This window comes from Anser brachyrhynchus, assembly GCF_964034855.1.
Source record: "Anser brachyrhynchus genome assembly, chromosome: 2".
Taxonomy (NCBI): Eukaryota; Metazoa; Chordata; class Aves; order Anseriformes; family Anatidae; genus Anser; species Anser brachyrhynchus.
Genome location: NC_137695.1, coordinates 26,468,684 through 26,492,673, shown reverse-complemented (window position 1 = coordinate 26,492,673; position 23,990 = coordinate 26,468,684). Strand labels below are relative to the sequence as shown.

Here is a 23,990-nt window from a genome sequence, read left to right as displayed (position 1 = left end):
CCAGTGGCATATTGCCACTGGTCTGCTGAAATAAATTGAGCTTCTGAAATACATCCTCAGCAGTAGCAGAGCCAGTATTCCAAAATGGTATCAGAAAGCACCAATATGCATTTTAATGACAGTTTAATGATATTTTAAAATACTTTGTGATTTATGAAAGAATGAATTACATAATATAGAATGTTTCAAGACGGCAAAGATTCAGCTTGCCTTCTGTATCAACCATTTGTAAGGTCTATTTCTTTTGACATCTAAGAACAGTTTCTGTCCAATTATTCAAACACCATATTTCTTTTATATTACTGTATAACTTGAGTAGCAGAGGTGTAGTGCTACTAGGTATTTTATTTATTTCAGCTATTAGAGACTTTCTACAAACATCACACTAGTAACACACATCCTGCAGTTAAATAAATATATTCTAATTTTCTGGTAGCAAGGTAACAGTTTTGACGCTAATGTTAGCATGAATCTAGTTTTGTCTGTAATGAAGATTTAGGAGCTGAGAATCTTTTCCTTCATTCCTCTCCCCCATATCTTAGTAACATTATACATTGCCAATGATTTTCAGCTTAAGTAATAACTGATGTTACTAATCTTCAATTAAACAGACATAATCTTGTTAGGCTCAAAGTGGGCTATTTCAAATACAAGATTTTTGGAAACGTTCATCAACCTTAAAGTGGTATTGCATTAATTGTTAAATTATTTGTTATGAAGTCATTGTTTAAGGCAAAACTCTCTCTTCTTCATTACGACTAGATTTTCCTTTACCATATCAAGCGGAGTTCTTCATAAGGAATATGAATGTGGAAGAAATGTTAGCAAGTGAAGTTCTGGGAGACTTTCTTGGAGCAGTGAAAAATGTATGGCAGCCAGAACGCTTGAATGCTATAAACATTACTTCAGCGCTAGACAGGGGAGGGAGAGTTCCACTTCCTATTAATGATATGAAGGAAGGGTAAGCACATGTGTCAGTCTGTTATTTTTACTTTACTCTTCTTTTCTTACAGAAAGGCTTAATATTTTTACAGGTTTTCTAGAAACTTTGCAATTACTGTTTTATATTTTGGAAATCCAGATTGGTGTTAGATATGAAACGTTTACTGATATTCCAAACCTCCATTATAGCATGGGTTTCTTCTGTTTTATACAACAAGTAATTTCTCTATACATTGATTTTACTGTCCAACAAATACTAATAAATTCAATTAGTTACAAAATAGTAGTGAATATACTTATTTTGTAATTCTAGTCTTAATATTGAGAAGTGGTTTGGTATACTTTTGAGTTTTGTAAATTGGGAACTATTAAATACTCAAAAATTTTGAAACAGGGTGTTGTAGAGAGTAAGTTGCAAAGGCACTCAGATTTCTATGAGCATTTAGTGTTTTAACAGTGCCATTTGTAGCTGTAGTCTTAGTGAAATCCCTAGTTATGTGCTTCAGAAGCACTGTGGACAAATCAAAGTTTTAAGCTTGAGCTATCTGGGGAGTTAGATTACTGACTGTAAACTGCAGAAATCCATAATTTCCAGATGTGATTCATAACCATACACTGTTCTGAAATATTATATTCCATTTATAAATTGATAAGGATCCAGTCTCTTCAATTATACCGACCGTGGTAGTGCTTTTCCCTGGCAAAATTAAAAGGTGTCTAGTGATTTTATCTTATTTTATTTTTTTACCTTTTTTAGATATTTTGGGTCAAATAAATATCTAAGAAAGGGCTAGGGTGTCTAAATCCAAGCTGTGTGCAAACAAGATTGTTGTTTCAGAGTCTTTGTTTTGCATCTGGAGTTTCTGAACACATCTAAAGAACGAGGGTGGCTTACATACTCTGTACTTGCTAGAGCAGTAGGAGGGCCGCTTAATGCAAGTGGCTACATTTCAAACATTTAGTTAGATAATACCTTAAATAAAAACAGCAATCAGGATGTAATTTCTATTCCAGGATCCACTGATACATTATTATGTAGTGCAGCAGACCATATTTTCCAAAAGAATTCTAGATATTTAAATATGAAAATGAATAATATAGTCAGTGGGGCTGCTGTTATTTTATGTACTGTAATGCTAAATGAAGTACTATGTTTATATGCAGCTTTCATTATTCTCCAGATTGTGTTGGTTGTGTTGAATCTTTCAGGAGAAACTGGGGGCTTTGTCACTTTCATATTAGTATATAAATATAAGTCCTAATTAATTTATTTGAAAACATGGGAAGAAATTATTTAAAAATACTATACTGAGAGGGACTGAAGATTTCCAAAAGATAAAATTGTACTTTTTAATACGATTTTCATAAGTAGTATTGATTTATTTACATGAGGAACCTACACTTGGAAGTCTGGGACTTTACAGAAATTGACAACTCTAACGGTAAGCAAACATTTGCATTATGCTGCAAAACAAAGTAAGTTGTAATAAGTAGCTAGAAAAATCTGTTTGGTTTCAGTCTGCTATTCCTATGCTTAGATAAAGCATACCATCAAGAAAAAATGTAAAACGAATATATTTTAGCCTTTAAAACATGGCTGACTGTTACTGTGAACAAGAATAGTCTTTGGAAGAGTACATCATTGTCCTTTGGGTATTTGTGAGAGGTATTCTGACAGTCTGTCACTCATCTCTTTCTACAGTGTGTACGTTATGGTTGGTGCAGATGTTCCATTCTCTTCATGCTTACGGGAAGTGGAAAACCCACAAAATCAGCTGAGATGCAGTCAAGAAATGGAGCCTTTAATAACATGTGATAAAAAGTTTCGTACTCAATTCCATATTGATTGGTGTAAAATCTCTCTGGTGAGTTATTTTATTGTTGCATAAAAATGATGTTTGTGGAAGTACAATATTTCATTCTAGTCATTATTTAGGTAAGAGTTTTGCCAGCCTGGCCAGACAATTGTGCCGAATTCCACTTCCTTGTGACCAATTTACATTGTTCTCCATTTAGCAGCCACTCTTAAGACTGTGAAAGGATTTTGCTCTGCGGACTGAACTCTGTTAGAATACAGCAACAGTGAAACCACAATATTAATTTTTGCTAATTGTGGTTTATATAAATGGCAAAAGAACTATAGGACTTAACGGAGATAAAAGTAAAGACAACTATTTAGGTAGATGTAGTTAGTTCAGTGCTAGTTACATCTGCTTTCCTAAAATGTGTATATAGATTTGTTTTCTCAAATATTGAGTCTACAGCACTGGGTAGTTAATTTTTGGAAATACTTTTTAACAGCATAGAAATACTATTTGTATAAAACATATTTCATGTTAAAAGGGAAACAGAAAATAGTGTTGGCTAGTGAAATCAAAATAAGTATGCTCAGGAAACATGACCTAGATGAAACTGTTCATGGGCGTAGTGGAGAACTGGTTGGATAGCCACAATCACATCAGGATTACTAGTAATTCCCTGCCATTCTTCCTTAATATGGCAGATGATGGAATGTGCTTATTAAATTAGGTTTGCAGGCCCCATAAAACTGAAAGGAACTGTGCATGTGCATAGATGGACAAGACAGAATTCAGAAAGATCTTGATGAACTCGAGAAGTAGCCTGAGCAAACAGGATGAATTTCAAAAGGAGAAGCAGAGGAACAGTGCAATAATGCAAGAATAACCAACTGTACAGATGCAGAACGAAGAGCAACTGCTTAGGACTGCTCCAGAAAAAAGGTCTGTCAGTAGCAGTGGCTCATAAACTAATCATGAAGTAGCATTGTCATGCTGTTTTGAGAAAGGCAGAGGTCACCCTGGGATGTGTAAAAGGAACAGACTCCCTAATAGAAGCATAATTTTCTACAGCAGTCAATTTCACAACCTTCTTGAACTTGGCACTTGGCACTTGTTTTGGCAGCGTGCCGCAGTAACTGAATTTAAACAGGCTTAGGGGTGTTTACTGCTGCCAATAGTATTGTTCCTGGCTGCTGCATCAAAGAGAAAATGGAGCCAAGCTTCCCTCTATCTAATCATAGTCAGCTTTTCACAAGGCAAGACGAGGGGTAGGAAGTCCCCCGAGATCTGTGTACTGGGAGAGAGTTGAGCTCCGTTTCTCATAACTGCAACCTAAGCCAGGGACTGAAAATACAACCATCATATCCTCTTCCTCTCACATTACGAAGTGACATTGGCAGTTAACACACGCATCAAAGAGTGTATTTAAGTTTGTGGGTCCCAAATTCTGAAAGGATGGGCAACTTCATACATTCCTCTTAACGCTGCTGTCTGATAGCTTGTTCTCGTTCCCTGTGGGGGCTCCTGCCCCCATCAGTACGCACACAAATCTTTTTTGTGCATCAGCTTAGGGTTTGAGGTTCCACTAAGCAACCAGGTGGACCTGGAATACCTCATGTAAAATATACTACAGAATTTAATAAGTAGAGAATACGTACATTATTTTTTGTCTAACTGTCTTGCACTTAGAAAATACATATGTATACACTTGTAACTCAAGCAAGCGTTCTTTCTAGCATTCCATGAAAACCTTTTCATCCACTGCACAAGTTTTAATGCACTTTTTTGTGAATTAAATTGCAAATTGTAAAGACATAACCACAAGTCAAGTGTGTAGGCAAATACAGTTTATTTTCAAATATCTAACTGAAGATAACAAGAAAAGAACCAGAAAATGGAGAGATCATGGAACAGGCAGTCAATTAATTGCAATATGAAATTCAGCACCTACAAAGTTTGTATTTCTAGGAACTTTAGATACAGACATTAAAAATATGTATTTGTGGCAAGGAATGCAGTCTTCTGAAATTTAGTTGAATTAGGAGGTAGAAAAAACTTTGAACTCTGGGTATGATCAACTAAATACTCATCTGATCGTGGCATGCTTTCTGCATTTGGTGGAAGGGGACGGCCTAGAGCTGCTCAGTCCTCAGCAGCTCAGTTGTTGCCTCTTGCTGTTTTTAACACTCAATATTAAAACTCAGTAGGACACTACGAGGAGGAAAGTTACACTCTTCACCTCTACCACCTTCATACAAGAGAGGGCAGTATTGTTATTTAGGAAGACCAGAAAGAAGTCAATTTATTCATCACAAGTCAGTTTTGTTGTTCAAAAAAAAAAAACAAACACAAAAAAAACTGAACTTCTACTCAAATACTATGTTTGCAATATTCCAAAAATTAATCTGTAAAACAAAACAAAACAGAACAAAACAAAAAACAAGAAAAACCCAACAGTATCTCTGGTAGGCATAAAATAAAATAACGATATAATAAAGTAATATTAGAAACTAGAATATAGATAATATATAATATTAGTATATAGATAATATATAATGTATAGAAAGTTTTGACAAAATGTAAGATTTTATTGTTTAAAAAAAAGTGACTGGACAAAACAGTATAGAATTTGTCAAATGTTATTGTGTAATATAGGCTCTTTTCTGTGTTTTCATTGATTAAGTACTTCCTGGTTTTACATTCTCTTACTTTGTCATGTAATTGTCTTTTTTTTCTTTCTTTTTTTTTTTTCCCTGGTTGTCAGGTTGACAACACGAAGCAAGTTTCCACCTTTCAGGAAGTGATTCGCGGAGAGGGGATATTACCTGATGGTGGAGAATACAAGCCACCTTCTGATACACTGAAAAGCAGAGACTATTACTCGGATTTCCTAATTACACTGGCAGTGCCCTCGGCAATAGCACTGGTGCTTTTTCTAATTCTTGCCTATATCATGTGCTGCCGACGGGAAGGAGTGTGAGTACTTTAACACACTAATTAGTAATTGTAGACTTTTCTAAGATTATAATGCATAGAAGACTATTTGTTAGAAGAATTCCATTCACTTCATTAAAAGAATAAATAAAACATGCCAAAAGACATCTGTTTTGAAATATCAAACTATTTGTCATCTAATCACATACAGTAATTTCCAAGAAAATGGATATAGGGACTTTAATTATTCTAGTTGAAAGGGTTAAAAATCTCCACATAAACCTGAAATTTCTCGCCCCCAAACAAATAAAATACTAATAAAGGATCATTGGTTCAGTGCTATTAAGTAATTTCTAAAATGCTAACTTTTATAAAACAAATCTGGTTGAGGATGTGAACTGAATTTAGACATATTATAGAAGAGGTAACCATAAACAGAAAGCAGCAAGTAACGTAATTTCTGCCATTTCTTACACAAACTACAATTTCATTTTGTCACAGAATTTATTTTAGCCAGAAGCTTGTTCTTTAACTTGCATTTTCATTTCTACGTGTGTGTGTCCGTGTGTCTGTCATCAGTACCACATCTCTGTACGTGCGTTCATCAAGGCCTTGCCATGAACCCAGTTGCAAATGCTGCCAAGTTGCATTTAGCAGTAACATTGTCAGCATTTCTATATCATGTACTATTTTCATCATCAGATAGACTTAATGTTCCAACTATCAATGCTATTATTTAATTCATAAATTTTGTTTTGTTTTTAGGGAAAAGAGAAACATGCAAACACCAGAGTAAGTGTCTTCTTTCCTGTTATTTTTCTTTTATCATTTAATTTCCATTTTCAGTAGCTTGTCATGCTTCATACATGTGTGTCATAATCTTCTTTCATTCTCTCTAATCCATGGTTTAATTCATAAATGTGAAAGCTGCTTTTAAATCAGAGTCTTGGCGAGGATAAAAGATCAGAATAAAAAGGGTTTGAAATTAACAACTGTCAGTTCTGTAAATAAATTAGTCTGTAATAAATCAGTTCTGTTAAGAATAAATATCTTAAAATGTAATTTATTCTCCTGATTAGTGGACCTCCCAGTCTGTATCTTCAAAGCAGTGGACAGGAGGAGGAATATCCTGGAAGGTGTCCAGTGGTTACAGCATAGAGTGTTTTAAAATTAATTTTCTATGAAGTTTTTTGGATATACCACATGAATCAGGAGTTACCAAAAGTTTTATTTGAACTGCAGCAAATAAATGGAATATTAGCAGTAAATTGCACAGCATTGGATCCTATGCAAAATACTTCTCCCGACAGCAAAATCTAGTGGAATAATTACCGCCTTCAAAATTAAATAAATCTATTATTTATAAAATTAACTATGGAAAGGTTTGCTGTAATTGCTGCACTATTGAGTCTGTAGCATGCATTAGTCCTTGTATTTTTATGAAAAATAATAATTGTAAAAGTCTGTCAGTTTAGATAGAGCACTTAAAGTACATATTTACTATTTTATTTCCTTTTTGACCTAGCATCCAGTTGGTCCACCACAGCGCTATACAGAAATCAACTAAAGAGCTTCGCGACATGTCTAAAAACAGGGAGATAGCGTGGCCTCTTTCAACGCTGCCTGTGTTTCACCCAGTTACTGGCGAGATTGTTCCACCCCTTCACACAGACAGCTACGACAATACTAGTATGCCGCTGATGCAAACACAACAGTAAGTATTTCAATTTATTTTTTTAAATACTTACTAAGTTACACAATTTAACTCTGGACACCAGCGCTTGTCATCTGGAATGTGTTTGTTGTGGGGGTACCACTAATGACTCTGTAGTTCAGGATTGCTCTGACGTATGCATTTCAAGCAGAAATAAAGGCCCACTGTGATAAAATTACATGACTGGATTCCAGGCTGCAAGCTTGGCAAGAAGCTTTGTACGGAACAGTTACATTTCTGCATATTTTGGAGAAAAACTGCTTTTGACAGACAAATCGGTTAGAACTGTTCCTTTTTAGAAACCCTATTTCTTAGTATGTGTCTTTGGAGTTCTGTGATAAAAACAACATCGACCCAGTAAAATCCAAACTTTTTTAGTATTTAGTCATGTACCTGTCACGGATGGTTTGTGTTTGAAATGTTAACATTGCACAGAAGAGCATTTTCCGTTATGCTGATAATAAATACGGACCTACCAATGAAAATGTAATCTCGGCCATCTCCACTGTTGCCAAGACAGAAACCAGAAAAATAGTCATTTTTATTCCTTAAAGTTCATATATCAAAAACTTTATGAAACTATGGAGACAAAATCATCTAATGCTTGCATATTTTCCAAGCCAAACAGGTAGGCAGTGCTGCAGAAAAGAGACGTTTCTGGAAGGGTTTGGCTGAGTTGTCAGTAGTTGAGCAGATCTGAGAAAACGGCCTTAGACATGACTGGCATTATCACTCAGTGACATGGCATGGCACCAGCTCAAGTTGGTAGCTCCTCAGCTGATGGACCTGTGTGAGAGAGGGAATGGCGCAACCGTGATGATACTGGTCCAGTGCCAGCACTAAATTGGCCCCGGTTTGGACATGGTTGCCCCGTGTTCCCTTCATAATGCAGATATGTGCTAAGTATTTTCTTCTCCCTGTTCCAAAACTACGTTCTACAGAAAAATTCTTCAGGAAGTATAGCTGTATAAACGACCCCTTGTACAACTGTTGAGCTATTTTACAGTTTCTTCTTCTATTCACAATAGCAATTTTTAAAATAAAGCCAAAAGTTATGGTAAAAGAAATGAGGACATACTCGAGAGCGAGTATGAATTTATGCCAAATGTACAGGGAAGTTTAAGAGATGATGCCGGATCAAAATGATACTTCCAGATGGTGTTTTCCTTCTCTACTTCACACACCTGGACCACAACCCTGTAAACACTTTGTGTGTATTTGCCTTTACTCAGCTGATTAATTCCAAAGAAAGCCAACCTTGTGAATATATTATTTTTTTTAATGGGGGTGCTGGAGCCTGTACCAGAGGCTTTCCGAACTTGTACATACAGTTCTTAGCCACTTCACCTTCATTCAAACCCCTAATTCCTTTCTGTAAAAGCACCCTTAATATCTGGTACCTGTTAAAACAGACACTTAAGCAGGGCATAGAAACATAACTTTGCCTTGATAAGTGAACTGGTCAGATGTGTAAGACTAGCAAAACATCCATTCATTTTGCAGTCAATAATTAACTTGCAAATACGGTCACCTTTTTTATATTCATCACTTACAAAAACTGAACTTTGCATAACATCAGAAGCCTGTTGTTACCTCTGGTCTTTCACCAAGTTTGAGCCTTTGAGCCCAGTTGACAAGTAAAATCACAGGAACTACTCCTTAAAACTAACTTTTTTATTGACTTAGCTGACTTTTGACAGCTATATTTGCACAGCAAAAATTGATATTATTGCTTCATAAGCAAAACCCCACAAATTTTTGCTAGACCTATTAAACTTTTATGCATAACATACTTCAGAATTTGTATGGAAGTGTTAAAGTTATTAAATTGTTTTTTTGTAGGAACCTGCCACATCAGACTCAGATTCCACAGCAGCAGAGCGCAGGTCAGTACTGAAAAATACTGTGACTATTACGTGACCGGTGGGCAACCAAAACACATACAGTCCATGTACGGTGGAAGCCATTTTCAAAAATAATGAAGTATGAAAAGATTGTCATTCCAGATGTTTTTAGATACATCATTGGAAATTTTGGTATAGGACTGATTGAACAAGTAGGAGGAATGCTACATTAGGACTCAGCATGTGACACTGGAATCCGGTACAGCTAAGTTGGAAAACTCCTCATATAAATCGTTTTCTATTACAACGGGAAACTACAGCCAGATCCCCAAATGCAGTTACACTGCTCAGATTCTCTAAAGCTTAATACAAAATCAACATTTCTAATTCCTGCCAATACCAGTTAAGCTCTGAAGAAGGAGCTTTTCCTATGCTGTTAACATAAGCAGTGGATATTGGGGAATTTGTGGTGAGACAAATATCCACGCTGCTGGTTTCCAGTGTCTTAGTCATCACTTTTGCATCATTTTCACAAATGCTAATGTGTGCTGACTGAGGTTGTGAATGATTTCCCTAAGGCTGATTGTTCACTTAGTTATCTGATAACACGTGGGAACTGAGAAGGATATGGTCTTAGCCATGTAGGAAAGGGAATAAGGATCTTATAAGGAAAATGTAAAGGCCAAAGTATAATTTTTGAATATTCAAAGAGGTATTTAGGCAAAACTGTAGATACATATGTATTGAACACTATGTAAATTACAGCTCTGAAAGGAAGCTACGTTTTAAGTTAGGAGTTATATAAGCAATTCTTCATTTTCATTCAAAATCCTTCTTCTTCATTACTGCTTTCGGGGATTAAAGGAGAATTTCGTATGACAACATTTCAAAGATTTGAGGCAAGTATATAGTAGATGCTTCTGCACACGTTTGGTTTTTTGCTTAAATCTGGAAGTTAAAAACATTTAAAAAAAAAAGAAAGAAACTTACTGCTGTTCTACTAGTTTTGCCACTTGTGTGCTTTATTCTACCTATATTGGAAATGGTGGATGACCCTGGAGGTATCCATCTGAAGCCTCCAGCACAGGTTTGGTTTGAAATTTAGCATATTCTCAATGATCAAAGGCATTTGGAAGGCAAAGTAAAAATGTCACACAGTCCAGCATTTCTGGTACGACTGTTTAGCTATAAGAATGCCAGTCTGTCTTGCAGGAAAAAGATGCAAAATCTCTTGGTAGTACTGTGTATGGTGATGGCAGTGAGAAACTTTAAAGAGGTATGATATGTAAGCTACCATGGGGTTGTAACCTGCAAATCATGCTGGAGAACTGCCCAAAAATAGATGTTAAAAATCCTCCCGTGTATGTGTTTTCTGAAGGACATTATTTTGGTAGAAATCACTCTTAGCTCTTCCTAAACAGAAGGCAGATTTTAAAATATATTAAACCAAAAAAATTCTCTTAATTGTGAATTGCTTCACAGGTTCCAAAATATTCGTGTCGTGGTTACTTGGCTTTGAACAGCATTTCAGGCAAAGGCTAGTTATGTCAGTTACCTTTTGTCGTGTCTGGACGAGCTAAATAGAGCTGCTCCTCTGTATTCAGCACAGACACCGCCTGTGACAAGCTCTCAGAAGGGGAAGGGGAGGGTGGAAGGGGACAGACGTTTCCTTGGATTTTCTTAGTTTACAATGACACGTTCCTTTGTAACGCAGATGTACAGACGACTCTGCGAGCGAGCGCTTTCATGACATGAGAGCATATGCCCATTGCAATTTGTCTTCTAAATGGAAACCTCTGACTTGTATTGTCAGGTTAGACTTGTAATATCAGGTTAGACTTGTAGATAAAAGTTAGACATAAAGTAAAACTCAGGTGTTCCTAAAACTCTGAGCAGCATCAGTGCAAACCTAGCAATCAGGTTTATTGGTCTGTTCAAATAAGACATTTACAGAACTAAAACACTGAAGGTAAAACAAACAAACAAACAAAAAACTATAGAACTAGACACTCAGTTTGATTTTCTTCCTTTCCTATGGAGAATTCCCAATGATACATTCAGACTGCTAACATATTAGCAGTCGCCAGTATGAATAAGAGGCTATTTCTATTTCAAACCTTCAGTCAACCATACTCAGTATTTAATTTAAAAAGCAGAGGGTGTCTAATAAGCAAAATCCTACTGGGGAACTATCTGAACCCCCAAAGAAACAATAGATCTTTCTTACCTTATATAAAAAAGCAGCAACTGGACTTAATTGCTAGCATAATGCTCAACCATTTCACAGTTAAAACATAACCAGTAAGGAATTGTATGAAAGGTGGCACCTCACATCTGAGTTATCATAGCATAAGCATCTTAGACTCCTGAAAACTGCTACTGAACTCCAATATGGAAAGGTTTATTAAATTTTATTTTTATAATTGTTTCTGTTATAGATTGGCAAAATCCATGGTCACTCTCTCAAGGTGGTTAGATGAACAGTGTAGGATTTTCTTATGACGGAAAAGACTAAGTAGTGCGTGTACGCTACATACAGCATTTTCCATTTTGAGTTTCACTGTCTCCCCATGAAATGATCCAAAGTAGAAAAATGAATTAATTCCCAGTTAAACCAGCTTCTTCCATGTCTCGCCTTTCCCAAAAGGAAACAAGCAGAGCTTTTTTTGCCTGTGCTGTCTTCTGGTTCAGGTTGTACTTGTACCATTTTTTTTTTCCTGTTGATAATTCTAATGTGCTTGTCGATAAGGGACTAATAAATTGTATTTACAAACTGTGCTACCAGTTGATAGTTCAATATTGCTGAAGCATCAGCTGCAATTGATGGATTATATAAATTCTTATCTATTTACAGGTAAATGGTATTCCTGAGGAAAGAAAATTAACAGAAGCAATGAATTTGTGATCAGAGAAAGCAGGAATTGTCTTATTTCCTTATCTGTTCTGATTGATGCATGAGTTTTCCTGGTGTATATTGTGCATGCCCACAGTATTAAGCTGATTTCAGTGCCAGAGAGTACAATCACTTCCATATAACTATGTACTGTATCTTTTTGTACTTTGGACATTTTGGACAATTTGTAAACACTGATAACTTTTTATATTTGTTACATTAAGAAAATAATCTTTCAAATGTATGTATTAATAAATATCAAACTTTTTTCTGTCTCATGATCTCTCCTGAAGGTTTTAACAGGGAAATCAAAACTTCAAACTAAGCAACAGATTCAAAGGATTTTAAGAGTCTGTTGTATGGGATGATACAACTTGCCTTACAGCTGCACACAGAAAGTGTTGTATTGGCATGAAAGCTGGTGCAATATGATGCTCAGAAATAGTATTCCACATCTATTAGGCATTAATTTTGTAGAGTTGATCAAAATATAATGAGCAAAGTTATTTTTGAAAGAAACAAACACAAAACCTAAACTATTCGTGTTGAAAATGGGCCTTGTTGCTTTACCAGACATTTAATGTATTTGACGACTTGTAAGCAATAAAATTTAAAATCTGTCCATTCATTCATCTGATTATTTTAGAAAAATTCATCTGAATTGCGGTTCCTTATTTTTCACTAGATGGTGGTAGTTTAGCTCAAGTGGCTTTTTTGCATTTTTTTTCTGATGCTTCTCAAAATCCTCAAAGACAGTGTGACGTAGGACTTAAGGGTCTCCAGCTGTCAGAGCCCACACCAACAGTTTTTGACGTTTTACCTTAAAGCATCACTGTTTTAAGCTGACACTTGTGCTTTGTGTATTTTTTCTGTAATGTTTTCTCTTTCAGAAGCTGTACGGTCAGCGGGACATTGCCTTTTAAGCACAAAGCTGCTTCTGCTTTAAAATTGCTATATGCTGGCTATATTTCTGTAGCTGGGGTTTCCCAGGTCTCTGCTAAGAGAAATTCTGACTAATTTAGGAATTCAAGGCTGAGCCTAAGAAGGGATGTTAAAATTGAATTACTACACTGTTTGTATAAAGGCCATTTTTTTGTACAAAGCCCATAAAGACACATTTTGTACAAGTGTAACAATTGCAGCAAAGTACGTACCGAGTGCTCAGGCTGGATGACCACATCCAATTTGCATTGCAAACAGGACAGACCCAACTTTTTGTTTATACTTGTATGTTGCCTAACCTCAAAGGTCCTATTTTGCAAGGCTGCCCTGAAGGCCAAGCATAAAACCAACCATGAAGTCAGTTTCTGAAAGAGCTGAAATAGAGAGCAACTCGTACTTACTTTCCAAGCGGCATGCATCACGCCTAGCTCATTCAGATTGTACCGAGGAAGAGATTTCATCAGGCTCCTAAGAGAACATTCTGATTTTCCAAAAGCTTTGCATGACTATCAATGAGAAGTAAATTAGAAAACCAGCTAATGAACACTGAGATGGATGTTAAATTAAAAAATTTTTTTTTCTTTTTTGCCAGTTGTAAAACTTTTGAGTAAAATCAGCATTTGGGTTTCGACTGCTAATTTCAAATGTGTGCTCTGAAACAGAAATGAATGGAATGGATTTTAAAGTGATTTATAGTTGACTAAATTTTGTAAATAATACTGGTTTTGGATCACGACAATTTCTGATAACTTCAGGATGATGTGACAATCAATTAAATACCGACTGAGCCACTCCCATCTTATTTGTACTAAGATATAGGAGTGCCAAGGTACTGAAGGAAATTTCTTAAGCTGCTATGTATGTGCATAAAGGATCAGTTTGTACCAGCAGGTGCTCCGTGTATTCTGAAAGGACTCTAATGATGTAGGTGACGGATATTAAGCACACCTGAAACTATTTTATGCTTGAAAGCATCAGTCATTTGAGGTAAGTTTAATAATAAATTATTTATTTTTACTTATTAAAATAATTACCACAGAAGCATAGATTTATAAAGCTGGCTAAAGACACTTAACAGTTAAAGAACTAGAAATAGTTAAAACTGGTGACAGAGTGGTACGGTCACAGCCTCCTTCAGCGATGTACAGTGACGGTGTGAACTGGTATTGTAATGAGACTGTTGCAACCACATGAAGTAGAAAGCACTACGGCTGTCTTTGTAAATATACAGAATGTCAAATCTAATAAATAGGAAGAACGTTAGTGATGGTGTTGCCTGTTTATTACATGACGGTCCCTGGACACCTCTTTGTTACGGCAGTAGGGGGTACGGACAAGTAGTAGTAGGTGGTACGCGACTCAGGATCGAAGAAAGGGCCCTGACTGCGCAGGCACGGAGCTTCTGTTGTGATGGAAAAGAGGGGAAGAGTATTTGCCCTTGTTAGACATAATAGCCCCACACCTCCTTGTGGACCTCTCCTCCTCAGGGAGAGGAGCTCATGCTCTGAAACCCGCCCTTCTATTAGCTACTTTGTGTGGGACCTGAGTGGGTAAACTCAAAAGCTAAATTCCGTAACACAAGGGAATTTGCTGTCACCATACTGAAGAGAAGTCACGCCAGTTCCTCTCCTTTCACAGAAAATCGGCCACAGTGCTTCAGGCTTTTAACTGGCAGGGAAGATTTCTACATCGCCCCCGTGGGTTATCTCCCCTTTGGGTTACCTCCCCCAGACTCCAGGGGGATTTGGGACAAAGGAGCAGAAGGCAGCCGAGGGCTGTTTCAACCCCACTGTTAGACTTGTGGCAAGTGGACAGTCTGACTTACTGCAAAAGGATCTTTCTTCCTGCACTGCACCTGAAATTATTTGGGATACACAAGTGATTAGATACACCTTGCCTTAGTCTCCAGTAACAGTACCCAGAACATCACCTTGGAGTAATTCTGCAATACGAATCGGTAGCTTACACCAGGCAGGATAGTGAACTGCAGCCCAGCTAGAGTCAGGCAATAAGTTTTTACTTCATCGATGCCGCTCCCATTACAAAAATAAGCATCCGCGGCACATTTATTTAATGTTTAAATTACTTCATACTTTTACATAACCTGAAAATATATTTATCCCACATACAGTAAACAAGTGCATTATTTCAAACATTAAAAATAAATCTCTTAACCAAATCTGTACAACAGATAAATAAAATTATATCTACAATACTTAACTTGTGAAGAACAAAACAAAAATTATCCCCTCAAACTCACATTTCGCCATTACCCTAATACTGGCATAGATGGTTACGGATCCTATGTACCAGTGTTGACCTATATCATTTCTTTCAGCATCCAGTAATATACTTATCAAGGAGGATAACTTTCCAAACATTGGAAATAATGTACCAAAGAGCAAACAGCTCAGTATTTTCCCAACAGCTTCAAACATCTGGCAGACTTAGTAAAACTGCTGAATTTGGGGGAAGTGATTTCATTTTTTTTTTTTTATGATGAATAATCATTTGTAAAAAGAAATTCTTCTCTTTACCAAAATCAAATTTGAAGCCATTCTCTCGCTTTTTTTTTTTTTAAACTGCCATTGGTATCTTTTTCCATGATTCAACTGGGACAACATCAAAAACATACAGTATCACTTAGGATTACATAATTGCACATACGCTGGGATAACAATACTGTAGTCATGTTTTTGACTGCTAAAAAGTAACCAGAAGAACATAATGTAAAAGAAACGAGGTCAAACTATTACTTGAACAAAAACCACAATTAGGGGGAAATTACCATAACTTCACCAAGTGGAACTTAAATTCCAGCTTGTCACTTCCACAGATTTTCCTTTTCATGCCAAAGACTGGGTTCAGAGTTCAAATTGTGGTAATGAAGAACAGCACTGCTGAAAAGGATGGGGAAGAATGTTCCTCCAACAGCTTCAACCTCATTCGATTTGTAATTTTGACACCGAACCATCTGCACGCAACAGGATGTCCACTCAATCCCTCTTCCCTCACGGTACCAACAGATTGACTCCCATCCTTTTAAATGAAAACGTTATCACAAGACAGAATATGGCACCAGTTTCCTAATCAGACCTGGTTCAAGGTCACTGATGGCCTAGAAAGGTTCAAAGAAAGATTCAAAAGATCACTGTTCTCCCGTTTCCTTAAGATCTGATGAAGTGGACATGATGGATTTCGTCTGACTGGAAAAGGATGGAATTTCTCCAGAATTTTCCAATATTCAGCTGAGAAAATTATTCATCTGGTTGTCCACTGGGACTGCACAGAAAGAACTGCACACAGGCAAAGAACTTCAGGGAAAAAAAAATCAAATATTTTCTCTATATATTTAACAAGAGTTTCAACCTCAAAATTCACCATATTTCCTGGAAATGTCTTAAAAACACCTATTATGTAAACCTGTATATAATCTTAAGTCACTGAATTGGTGATGACTTTTTATTTCCATGTATAAAGGGTTTCATGTAACATATTCTATCTCCACCTAGAACAGTCCCTCCTGAACGAGCTACTGCTTTGTTTAGGAAAATGCCCTGGTTTACCAGAGAAGTAACCTCATGCTTCACATCAGCTAACGGTGCCCATTAACTAAGGATGGCAGGTTTGCTCTCTTCTTGCTCCTGGATGAGAATGCCTAGAGCGTGCGTTACGTACATGCAGCCCTCTAGCAGTAGCCACTCTTCATTCGGCTGACCCAAGGTGTGGATAATTCCATGACAGGCGCGTGATGCTGCTGTACCATTTCACTTCATGTCTTTTGTCACGTTTAAACAGATATGTAAACAGAAACATATATCCAGTAGAAAAAGACTCGCTTTCACATGCAATTCTGTACAGTGCATTCTTGGTTCTCGGATTCTTTGAGAATGCTATTTTCGCACAAAATATGTACATTTCCACTATTTACATTTTCCACACTTCATGTCAATGTCTTCCTGTACTTCCAGCTGAGAACTTCTGTTCAGGCAGATGCAAAGTAAACCTGAAGAAAAGTTTTCAAGAACCTTTTCAAGTCAATGCCTTGACTGATCTTGCATTGCTGAGAAGAGGAGGAGTCCAGAAAAGAATCCAGCTATGCATAGCAACCTTTTCAGCAGAGTGGAGTTATCTTTAGGAACCACGATCTGTGCTAGATCGTTAGTGATCTGAGAAATTTCATGTGCCACACACACAAATATAAAAGTGCTGACAATAACATTAAACATCGGATATCCAGGAATGAGCACCAAGATCCCCTTTGTGTCTGCTGCCAGCCAAATGTGGTATTGGCAGATGAAAAGCTGCAAGAAAAAATAAAGTGTTTAAAAACACTTATATATAAAATTTTTTGCTTATATGTAGAACACGTATTACTATTGCATCAAGTGACACGATGTACTTCTGCTCAAGTCAGACAAATAATGTACTTTCAGGAGCTGTATTCCACATGTCTTTGCTATAAGCCTCCTCAGACGAGGCCCAGCAACTGAGCTAGCAGACTGTTTGCCTGTTACAGCGCACAGCAAAACAGGTTTGCTGAGCTCTCACCTGAATAAGGCATAAAGAAGCATCATTTATATTGTATGAGAACAGATCAGGAATACGCCTGCGCTCAGCTGCTGCTGCGGGACTTACTCACGTACCCGCAAACAAAAGGCAACGCTTTAACTGCTGGTGAACGTGGAAGCCCCTGGAGTTAATGAGCATCTTAAAGTTCACCATTAATCAGCATGGTGAAAACAAGATCCTTAAAAAAATATAAATGTAATCTCGTGCTACACATACACTGTATTACAGAGTTTCTCCTATAAGCTATTTCTTCATGTAAATTAATTTTCCTTTAAAAAATAAATTATAAGATTACAGTAAAATTAAACATTTAATATTAATAAAGAGCAAATAAAATTGAAAGCAAGATAATTCCTACCGTTTCACAATATTCACTCAATGGAAGAAGAAAACTTGCACTAAGAAGGGTTTTGCTTGTAAAGATGTATTTCTTTATTAATACAGCAAAGCTTTCTAAGGCAAACTTGTTTATAAGTGGGCTTATACTAGACAATATAATTAATGCTGATTCTTCAAATGACTTAAAATGTATCCTCCAATCGCATACAAGCCACAGCTTACCTCAGCATTAAGCCCCAACTCTCACAGCCTTAAAGTCCCCCCCAAAACAGCATAAGAGATAAGATCGATACTCTGAGACTGCTATTTCAGCTGGGATTTCTTAGTGTGGATGGAAGTTACAACACTAAAACAGGTCAAGTAGGATTAAATAAAGCAATACATGTATTTGGTACTTATCTTAATACTGCAATTTGCATAACAAAACATCTTTACATTCCTAAGCTGAAATTCTTTGCAGTTCTGATCATCCTACTTACCTCTAGAGAAATTTTGCCAAACCAGGCAAAGAATGAGCTATATACAGATCGCACATATCCAGGAATGTTCCTGATGAGGACGAAAGCTAAAATCTTAAGAAAAGAAAGGAAAAAAAAAAGGAAGAAAAAGAGTGACTGTGGGTGAAAAGTAGGTCACACACACACACATAAAAATTATTCATTTTAACCAAACTGAAAGTGTATCATAAAAATATTAAATTCTCTTTCAAGTCTAACGTATAAATAGTTTATACTTGAAGTCAGTCTGAAAATTGCAAGTCTATTACATTGCAATAGCATAGCAAGTTACGTTTACAGCTTCAGTAGAGTCATGACAAAGATAGCCACAAATATAAGTTAACCTTCTGTTTTTGAAGACAAAGTGTAGAAAAGATGTTGAGATGGGCATATTAACATTAAAATACTGAAGTCACGCATGCTGCCCCTCAGCTGGACAAGCTACAAGTTAAAAAAAAAAGAAACAGAGGGAACAGGATCAAACAGCTGGGGCTAGGTAGGGCAGGAAAGACAGTAAGAGAAAAATTTAACTTAAAACCATACACATGCCCCTGCGGCCCACCTCTTCTGTCTAAAAGTAACCACAGGGCTCGCTTAGTACACTAACACTGCCCGAACTGTAACGCTCCCCTACAGCTCTCTCCTTTTACCACTGCTGTGCTATTAGCCAGAAGTTGGTTTTGGCCTTGAATTGTGTATGAACGTACACTAATGACATCAAGGTTAATCAAAAGCATAACCGCAAGATGCAATTTCAGTAATAAAACACTGAGAAACAGCAAGCAGTGTAGTTAAATCCTTTTTCATTTTCAGACATGAAGATGAAGCCAATCATCTGACATTCCACACTAAAGCAAAGATATTATACTTAAAAACAATTAAAAAAAACACTCTAGATTGGTCACTGTAAGGAAAAGGAATATAATTACCTGCACCACAGAAACAGAAGGATGCAGTTCATTGCACTCCGTTTTGTTTTTACAGCTACTAGCCCAAATGGAGTAGGTCTAGAAGACGACAAAAATCAGTCTGGGTAACAATTGTATGTAACATTTAAAAATGAACCAACAGATAAGCTGTTGAAAAAAAATCAGGAGCTGATTTTTAAAATCAAGCATTTCCTAAACAAGAACTTCAGAAAGCGGATTCTGTGTGGATTTACAAACTTGACTGTAATAGCTAAATTTGTAAATAGTTAAACTAGATACATACCATAAAGGATACAATTGAAATAAATAATAAAACATTTGAAACTCTGTTGGAGAAAAGTGCATCTCCCTTTCCTTCTGAAATCATCTGACGTTTCTGCAATGCCAGATAAATAAAAGCGAACAGCATCCCATGAAAAACCACCTGTGAAAGACAACGCAGTGAGTATTTCATGGCTTTTACACGTACTTCAGATAAAGACTTTTTCAACAGAAATGCTACCGTGTAGTCTATTTGTAATACCAAAGCCTAAGCTCCTTTCCTTTCCCAGACTTACTGAAACTAACAAAAAAGGCTTCCTACACTAGAGTGCTCTAAGCTGCATTTTTAACTCAGCTCAAAAACTAAAATGAAGTATTCCTACTAATGCTTCCCAGAGCGTTAAAGACATGAAATTTCAAGACAATGAAATCTCAAGCAGCTTTCAAGTACCTACTATCCTCTCTGTAACCTATGCCAGCACCAAAAAGGGTTTACTTTGGGGAAAAAGCATGTTGCTCTGGCTTTCTCCAAGCTGGCAGGTGTAACATTTTCACAAAGCACTGCGAGTGCTTTCCTCTCACAGACACAATTGTTCAGCAGTGTTTTATGATGCTATGCCAAGTTCTCATTAGCTACCAAAATGATGCTGTTTCAGGCCCACGCACTGTTAGTCTTCAGTATTAATTTGGGACTTCCTCTTTAGCAGCATCACAGAATACACACTGCTTACAGCCAACAGAGCTCCACGTCCAAAACGCTGCAGTGCAGTGCACCACAAACTCCACAAATTTGTTACTGAAGACCATCAGCTGGAGAAGCATGCACGTGATCCAGTTAAGGATAAGGTTAGCAGATAAAGGCTCTCATCTTAGACATTCTGCTTACCTTTCCAAGAAAGGAAAAAAACAAAAACAATTTCTCCCTGTTGTTCTATCCTCAACATTGTAGTGTCAATAATGGGGAAAAAAAGCACTTTGCCACTGTAAAAGCATTTAAAAGTAGGTGCAATAGTCTGGTTTTGGCATCAAGATCCCTATTTTAATAAAAGTATTGTAAAAGTTACCTTAAAAGAAATACATGCTTAATTGATACAACTTTCAAAAAGCATTAAGAAAGCTACCAAAACAATTTGTTTTGTATTTCAATAGCCTGAAGTGCTGCTGGCAGTACATTTTCATAGTGAAATTTCTGGCGAAAGACAAAAAAAACAAAAGGTCACATTTATTTTAAGTAACTAAGCAGGATCCAGCAGCACGTACGTCAACGTCTATCTTTAAAGCAAGGCTTTGACAGCCATTTGCAGAATTAAGATGGATGTGGATTAATCATGAAATGAACAATCCACTGTGACAGACTTTTGCTTTCTCTAAAGGAAGGGAAAACAACCACCCCCCACCCTCCAAACAAAAAAAAAACCACAACACTTAAAAGTACAGTATAGAAATGCAAATGTTACATACATAGCGATCTAACTTCCACCTAAACCACCATTCGTAGACATTCCCATTCAGTTCAAAACACTTGGACAGTGGCCAAAAAGAAAACATCTTCTCAAACGCACCCTGTAATTAACAACAACAAAAACATTGCAAAAGCATTAACATTAATGTCAACCATGTTTACTACATTTAAATCAATTAGCTGTCTTTTGATATTATGTCATCCCAGTTTCAACAGTATAAATCATCTGACCTTGAAGCTAAGTGGCATCACCAAATTAACTGGCTTCCTCAGAAACATCCCCTACCCCCGCCAAAAACCAAAAAAAACCCCCACAAAACCAAAAATGCTTCAGATGAAAAAGGTTTTCTTTTTTTTTTGTTTTCCCATAAAGGTGGGCACTTCTTTCATTTTGTTCTGCAGGCTTAAATGAAGAGATACACCTATGTGTTGGGAGAATAAATGCATATTCTACAGGAAACTATACTTCAACAGGTGTAAAAACAACAGCAGATTAAAAAACACACAAAAGGCACTGTAAATTATAGAGTGACAAACTCTGCCCTTATGTCTTTTATTTTTACTTACAGTATGCAGTAAATTGATAATTTAGCATGAGAACCAGTCTTTTGATAAAGTATCAAAGCCAACAGCAGGTCTCTAAGAGACAGATGTCGGTATTGCCATACGCTATCTGATTCAAATCCCAGTAACTTTAGATACAGCACATTTGAAAAAACAAAACAAGAAACATACCCCAAACAAACAAAACCCATACAGCTCTATATTTATTACACTTGTAGCAATATACCAAAAACATGTCAAGCATTACAAAGAAATGATTTTGACACTATTTTTTTTTTCCAGCATCCACACCAATTCAAAACCAAAAACAGGTTCAACTTTTCCTATTTATTTTATAGAAGCAAATACTCAAGTCATGAGTGCACTAAAAAGCAGCTAATATTGTTCATCAAGAAGGATGTAAATTGTACAAGTTTACAAACCTGAGAATATGACAGAAAATATATACAGGCCAGTAAGCAAATCAGTTTAAGCAGTAATCCGAAGTGCCATAAGCAGTGCCCTGAAGAAAAAAATAAATTAATCACTATATGGTCATCAATTTTTCCACTAGCAAAAACAATGAATATTTATACATATTTAATAATAATTGCCAACTATTAGCGTAGCCATGCTCAGTAATGGATGCATTCATAAATAAACATTCAAATCCTACCAGCAATATTTTACCACTAACTATATATTTATACTTTACATTTTACTTTAAGCAATTAAAATAAACATTTATAGCAATTACCAGCCTGTTAATCCTAAACTAAGCCTCATATCTAAAAACAAGGACAACATAAATACAGAATCAGAATGTCAGCGTTCAAACAGAAACACTGTTCTAAAGCCTCTGCCTTCGCAAACATTTCACACAGGTACTTCTAATTCTAGCTGAATGCAAAATAAAGTCCCCAGCAGCTGTTGTTGTGTGAAATAAGTAGAGCACATATTCCTAAACTCTGAGCTGCCAGCTGACCTGCTGTTCAGCTTGAGTACATTAAGGGCAAGTGTTTTGTTAAGACAAGCCAGAGAAACTGTTCCTCAAAGCTGTCAGCTTATATTAACCTCTACCCAGGCTTCAACACTGCAAACGAGAAATCATCTCCTTCTCTCACCATACAAATTGACAGCTATTAGTAAGGAAGTACACATAAAAGTTGTCACTAGAAGATTTTCTAATTTCACAGTACATTATTTCTCTGAAATACACAACAGTCATTTCACTGCACCTGGAAGATTGCCTTTGTAGAAATATAAGTACATACAAATATATAACTATGATATATTTGCCTTCTAGATATCTTGTAAAATTGCTAACTGTATTTCTGCAACATCTATTCCTAGCATGTATTTGATGTATTTCATTTTCATATCTGCGGACTATAAAATTTGGATTTTACTCCCTCAATAGGGAAAGAATATCTAAGACTCTTAGGGTTATTAGTTTTAATTTAGGTGAATTAAATAATGAGCATTACCACACGATGACAGCTCTTCAATAAACTGTAATCCATGAGAAACTGGGATTTCACTTCATTTTTTATTTAAAATATTCGCATCGTAAAAAGCACTTTCCACAGTCCACTTAATGTAAGAGACTAAGGCCCTTAACAACCCCCCTGTTTTGGCTGGACATGGCAGTATTAGCGCTCAAGATGGATCAGGCATGTTGGCGGTAGAAAATAGGAACGTGTGGATGATCATAGTTCTTGCTACACCTGTCCCTACACTACAGCAGTAATTTCAACTAGCATAGACCGTGTGGTATTATGGTTTTAGCTTTCATTCAGTATATCAGCTCTTGATAAAATACATTTCTGACGGTCAAAATCCACAGAAAAGCACTCTATGACTATAACCAGAGACAGAGGAGTTTAGTTACCAGACGTTTTATTTTTTACTGGACATCTCATTCATCTCTGACAAACTATTTCTGTGAGCAGCCATTTAACATACTTTGTGCTACGTTATAAAGGGGCTGAGATCTACTGACAGTAGTTTTCTGTGTGGTTATGATCTGTAGTAACATGGAAACGTTTTATAGCAGAATTATAAAGGAATATTATCTTACCGTTTGCTTTCTTCTGGACTATCTGAGGCCATATGGCTAAGGTGGCATAAATGATCATAAACCAGACAGTGACTAAGGGCACAAAGTAGTAGAACTGGTAAGGTCGGTCCATCACTATGCACAGTACCACGACCAAGAAATTGAGACGAAATAAAACCTGGAGGGAGTCAGAGGCAAGAAGAATACATTTCCATCCAGGGTATACATAAACCGGGAGGCAAAGCTGGGAGAGATGAGGA

At 36.5% G+C, this 23,990-nt stretch overlaps 2 protein-coding genes across 6 annotated transcripts in view; one reads left to right on the top strand and one right to left on the bottom strand.

Moving 5' to 3' along the window:
- Nucleotides 1-14,328, top strand: part of SGCE (sarcoglycan epsilon) — a gene marked incomplete at its 5' end in the record, with an annotated part of 30,887 nt that extends 16,559 nt beyond the window's left edge. For 3 of the 4 annotated variants that reach the window (XM_080582161.1, XM_080582162.1, XM_080582160.1), the window contains 7 exons: nucleotides 763-961; nucleotides 2,645-2,807; nucleotides 5,506-5,717; nucleotides 6,441-6,467; nucleotides 7,201-7,389; nucleotides 9,232-9,275; nucleotides 12,088-14,328. In XM_080582161.1, coding sequence (XP_080438287.1) covers nucleotides 763-961; nucleotides 2,645-2,807; nucleotides 5,506-5,717; nucleotides 6,441-6,467; nucleotides 7,201-7,389; nucleotides 9,232-9,275; nucleotides 12,088-12,104 — 851 coding nt within the window. In that variant the 3' untranslated portion in view covers nucleotides 12,105-14,328. Of the gene's footprint in view, nucleotides 1-762; nucleotides 962-2,644; nucleotides 2,808-5,505; nucleotides 5,718-6,440; nucleotides 6,468-7,200; nucleotides 7,390-9,231; nucleotides 9,276-10,097; nucleotides 10,133-12,087 lie in introns of all 4 variants that reach the window. The other variant, XM_080582163.1, reaches the window with a different exon arrangement.
- Nucleotides 14,329-15,107: 779 nt separating this feature from the next.
- CASD1 (CAS1 domain containing 1) overlaps nucleotides 15,108-23,990 on the bottom strand; it is a 32,104-nt gene continuing 23,221 nt past the window's right edge. For both annotated transcript variants that reach the window (XM_080582159.1, XM_080582158.1), the window contains 7 exons: nucleotides 23,752-23,908; nucleotides 22,115-22,194; nucleotides 21,128-21,229; nucleotides 19,689-19,829; nucleotides 19,406-19,483; nucleotides 18,459-18,551; nucleotides 15,108-17,372 (listed from right to left, as the gene is read on the bottom strand). In XM_080582159.1, the coding sequence (XP_080438285.1) occupies nucleotides 17,106-17,372; nucleotides 18,459-18,551; nucleotides 19,406-19,483; nucleotides 19,689-19,829; nucleotides 21,128-21,229; nucleotides 22,115-22,194; nucleotides 23,752-23,908 (918 nt within the window). In that variant the 3' untranslated portion in view covers nucleotides 15,108-17,105. The remainder of the gene's footprint in view (nucleotides 17,373-18,458; nucleotides 18,552-19,405; nucleotides 19,484-19,688; nucleotides 19,830-21,127; nucleotides 21,230-22,114; nucleotides 22,195-23,751; nucleotides 23,909-23,990) is intronic.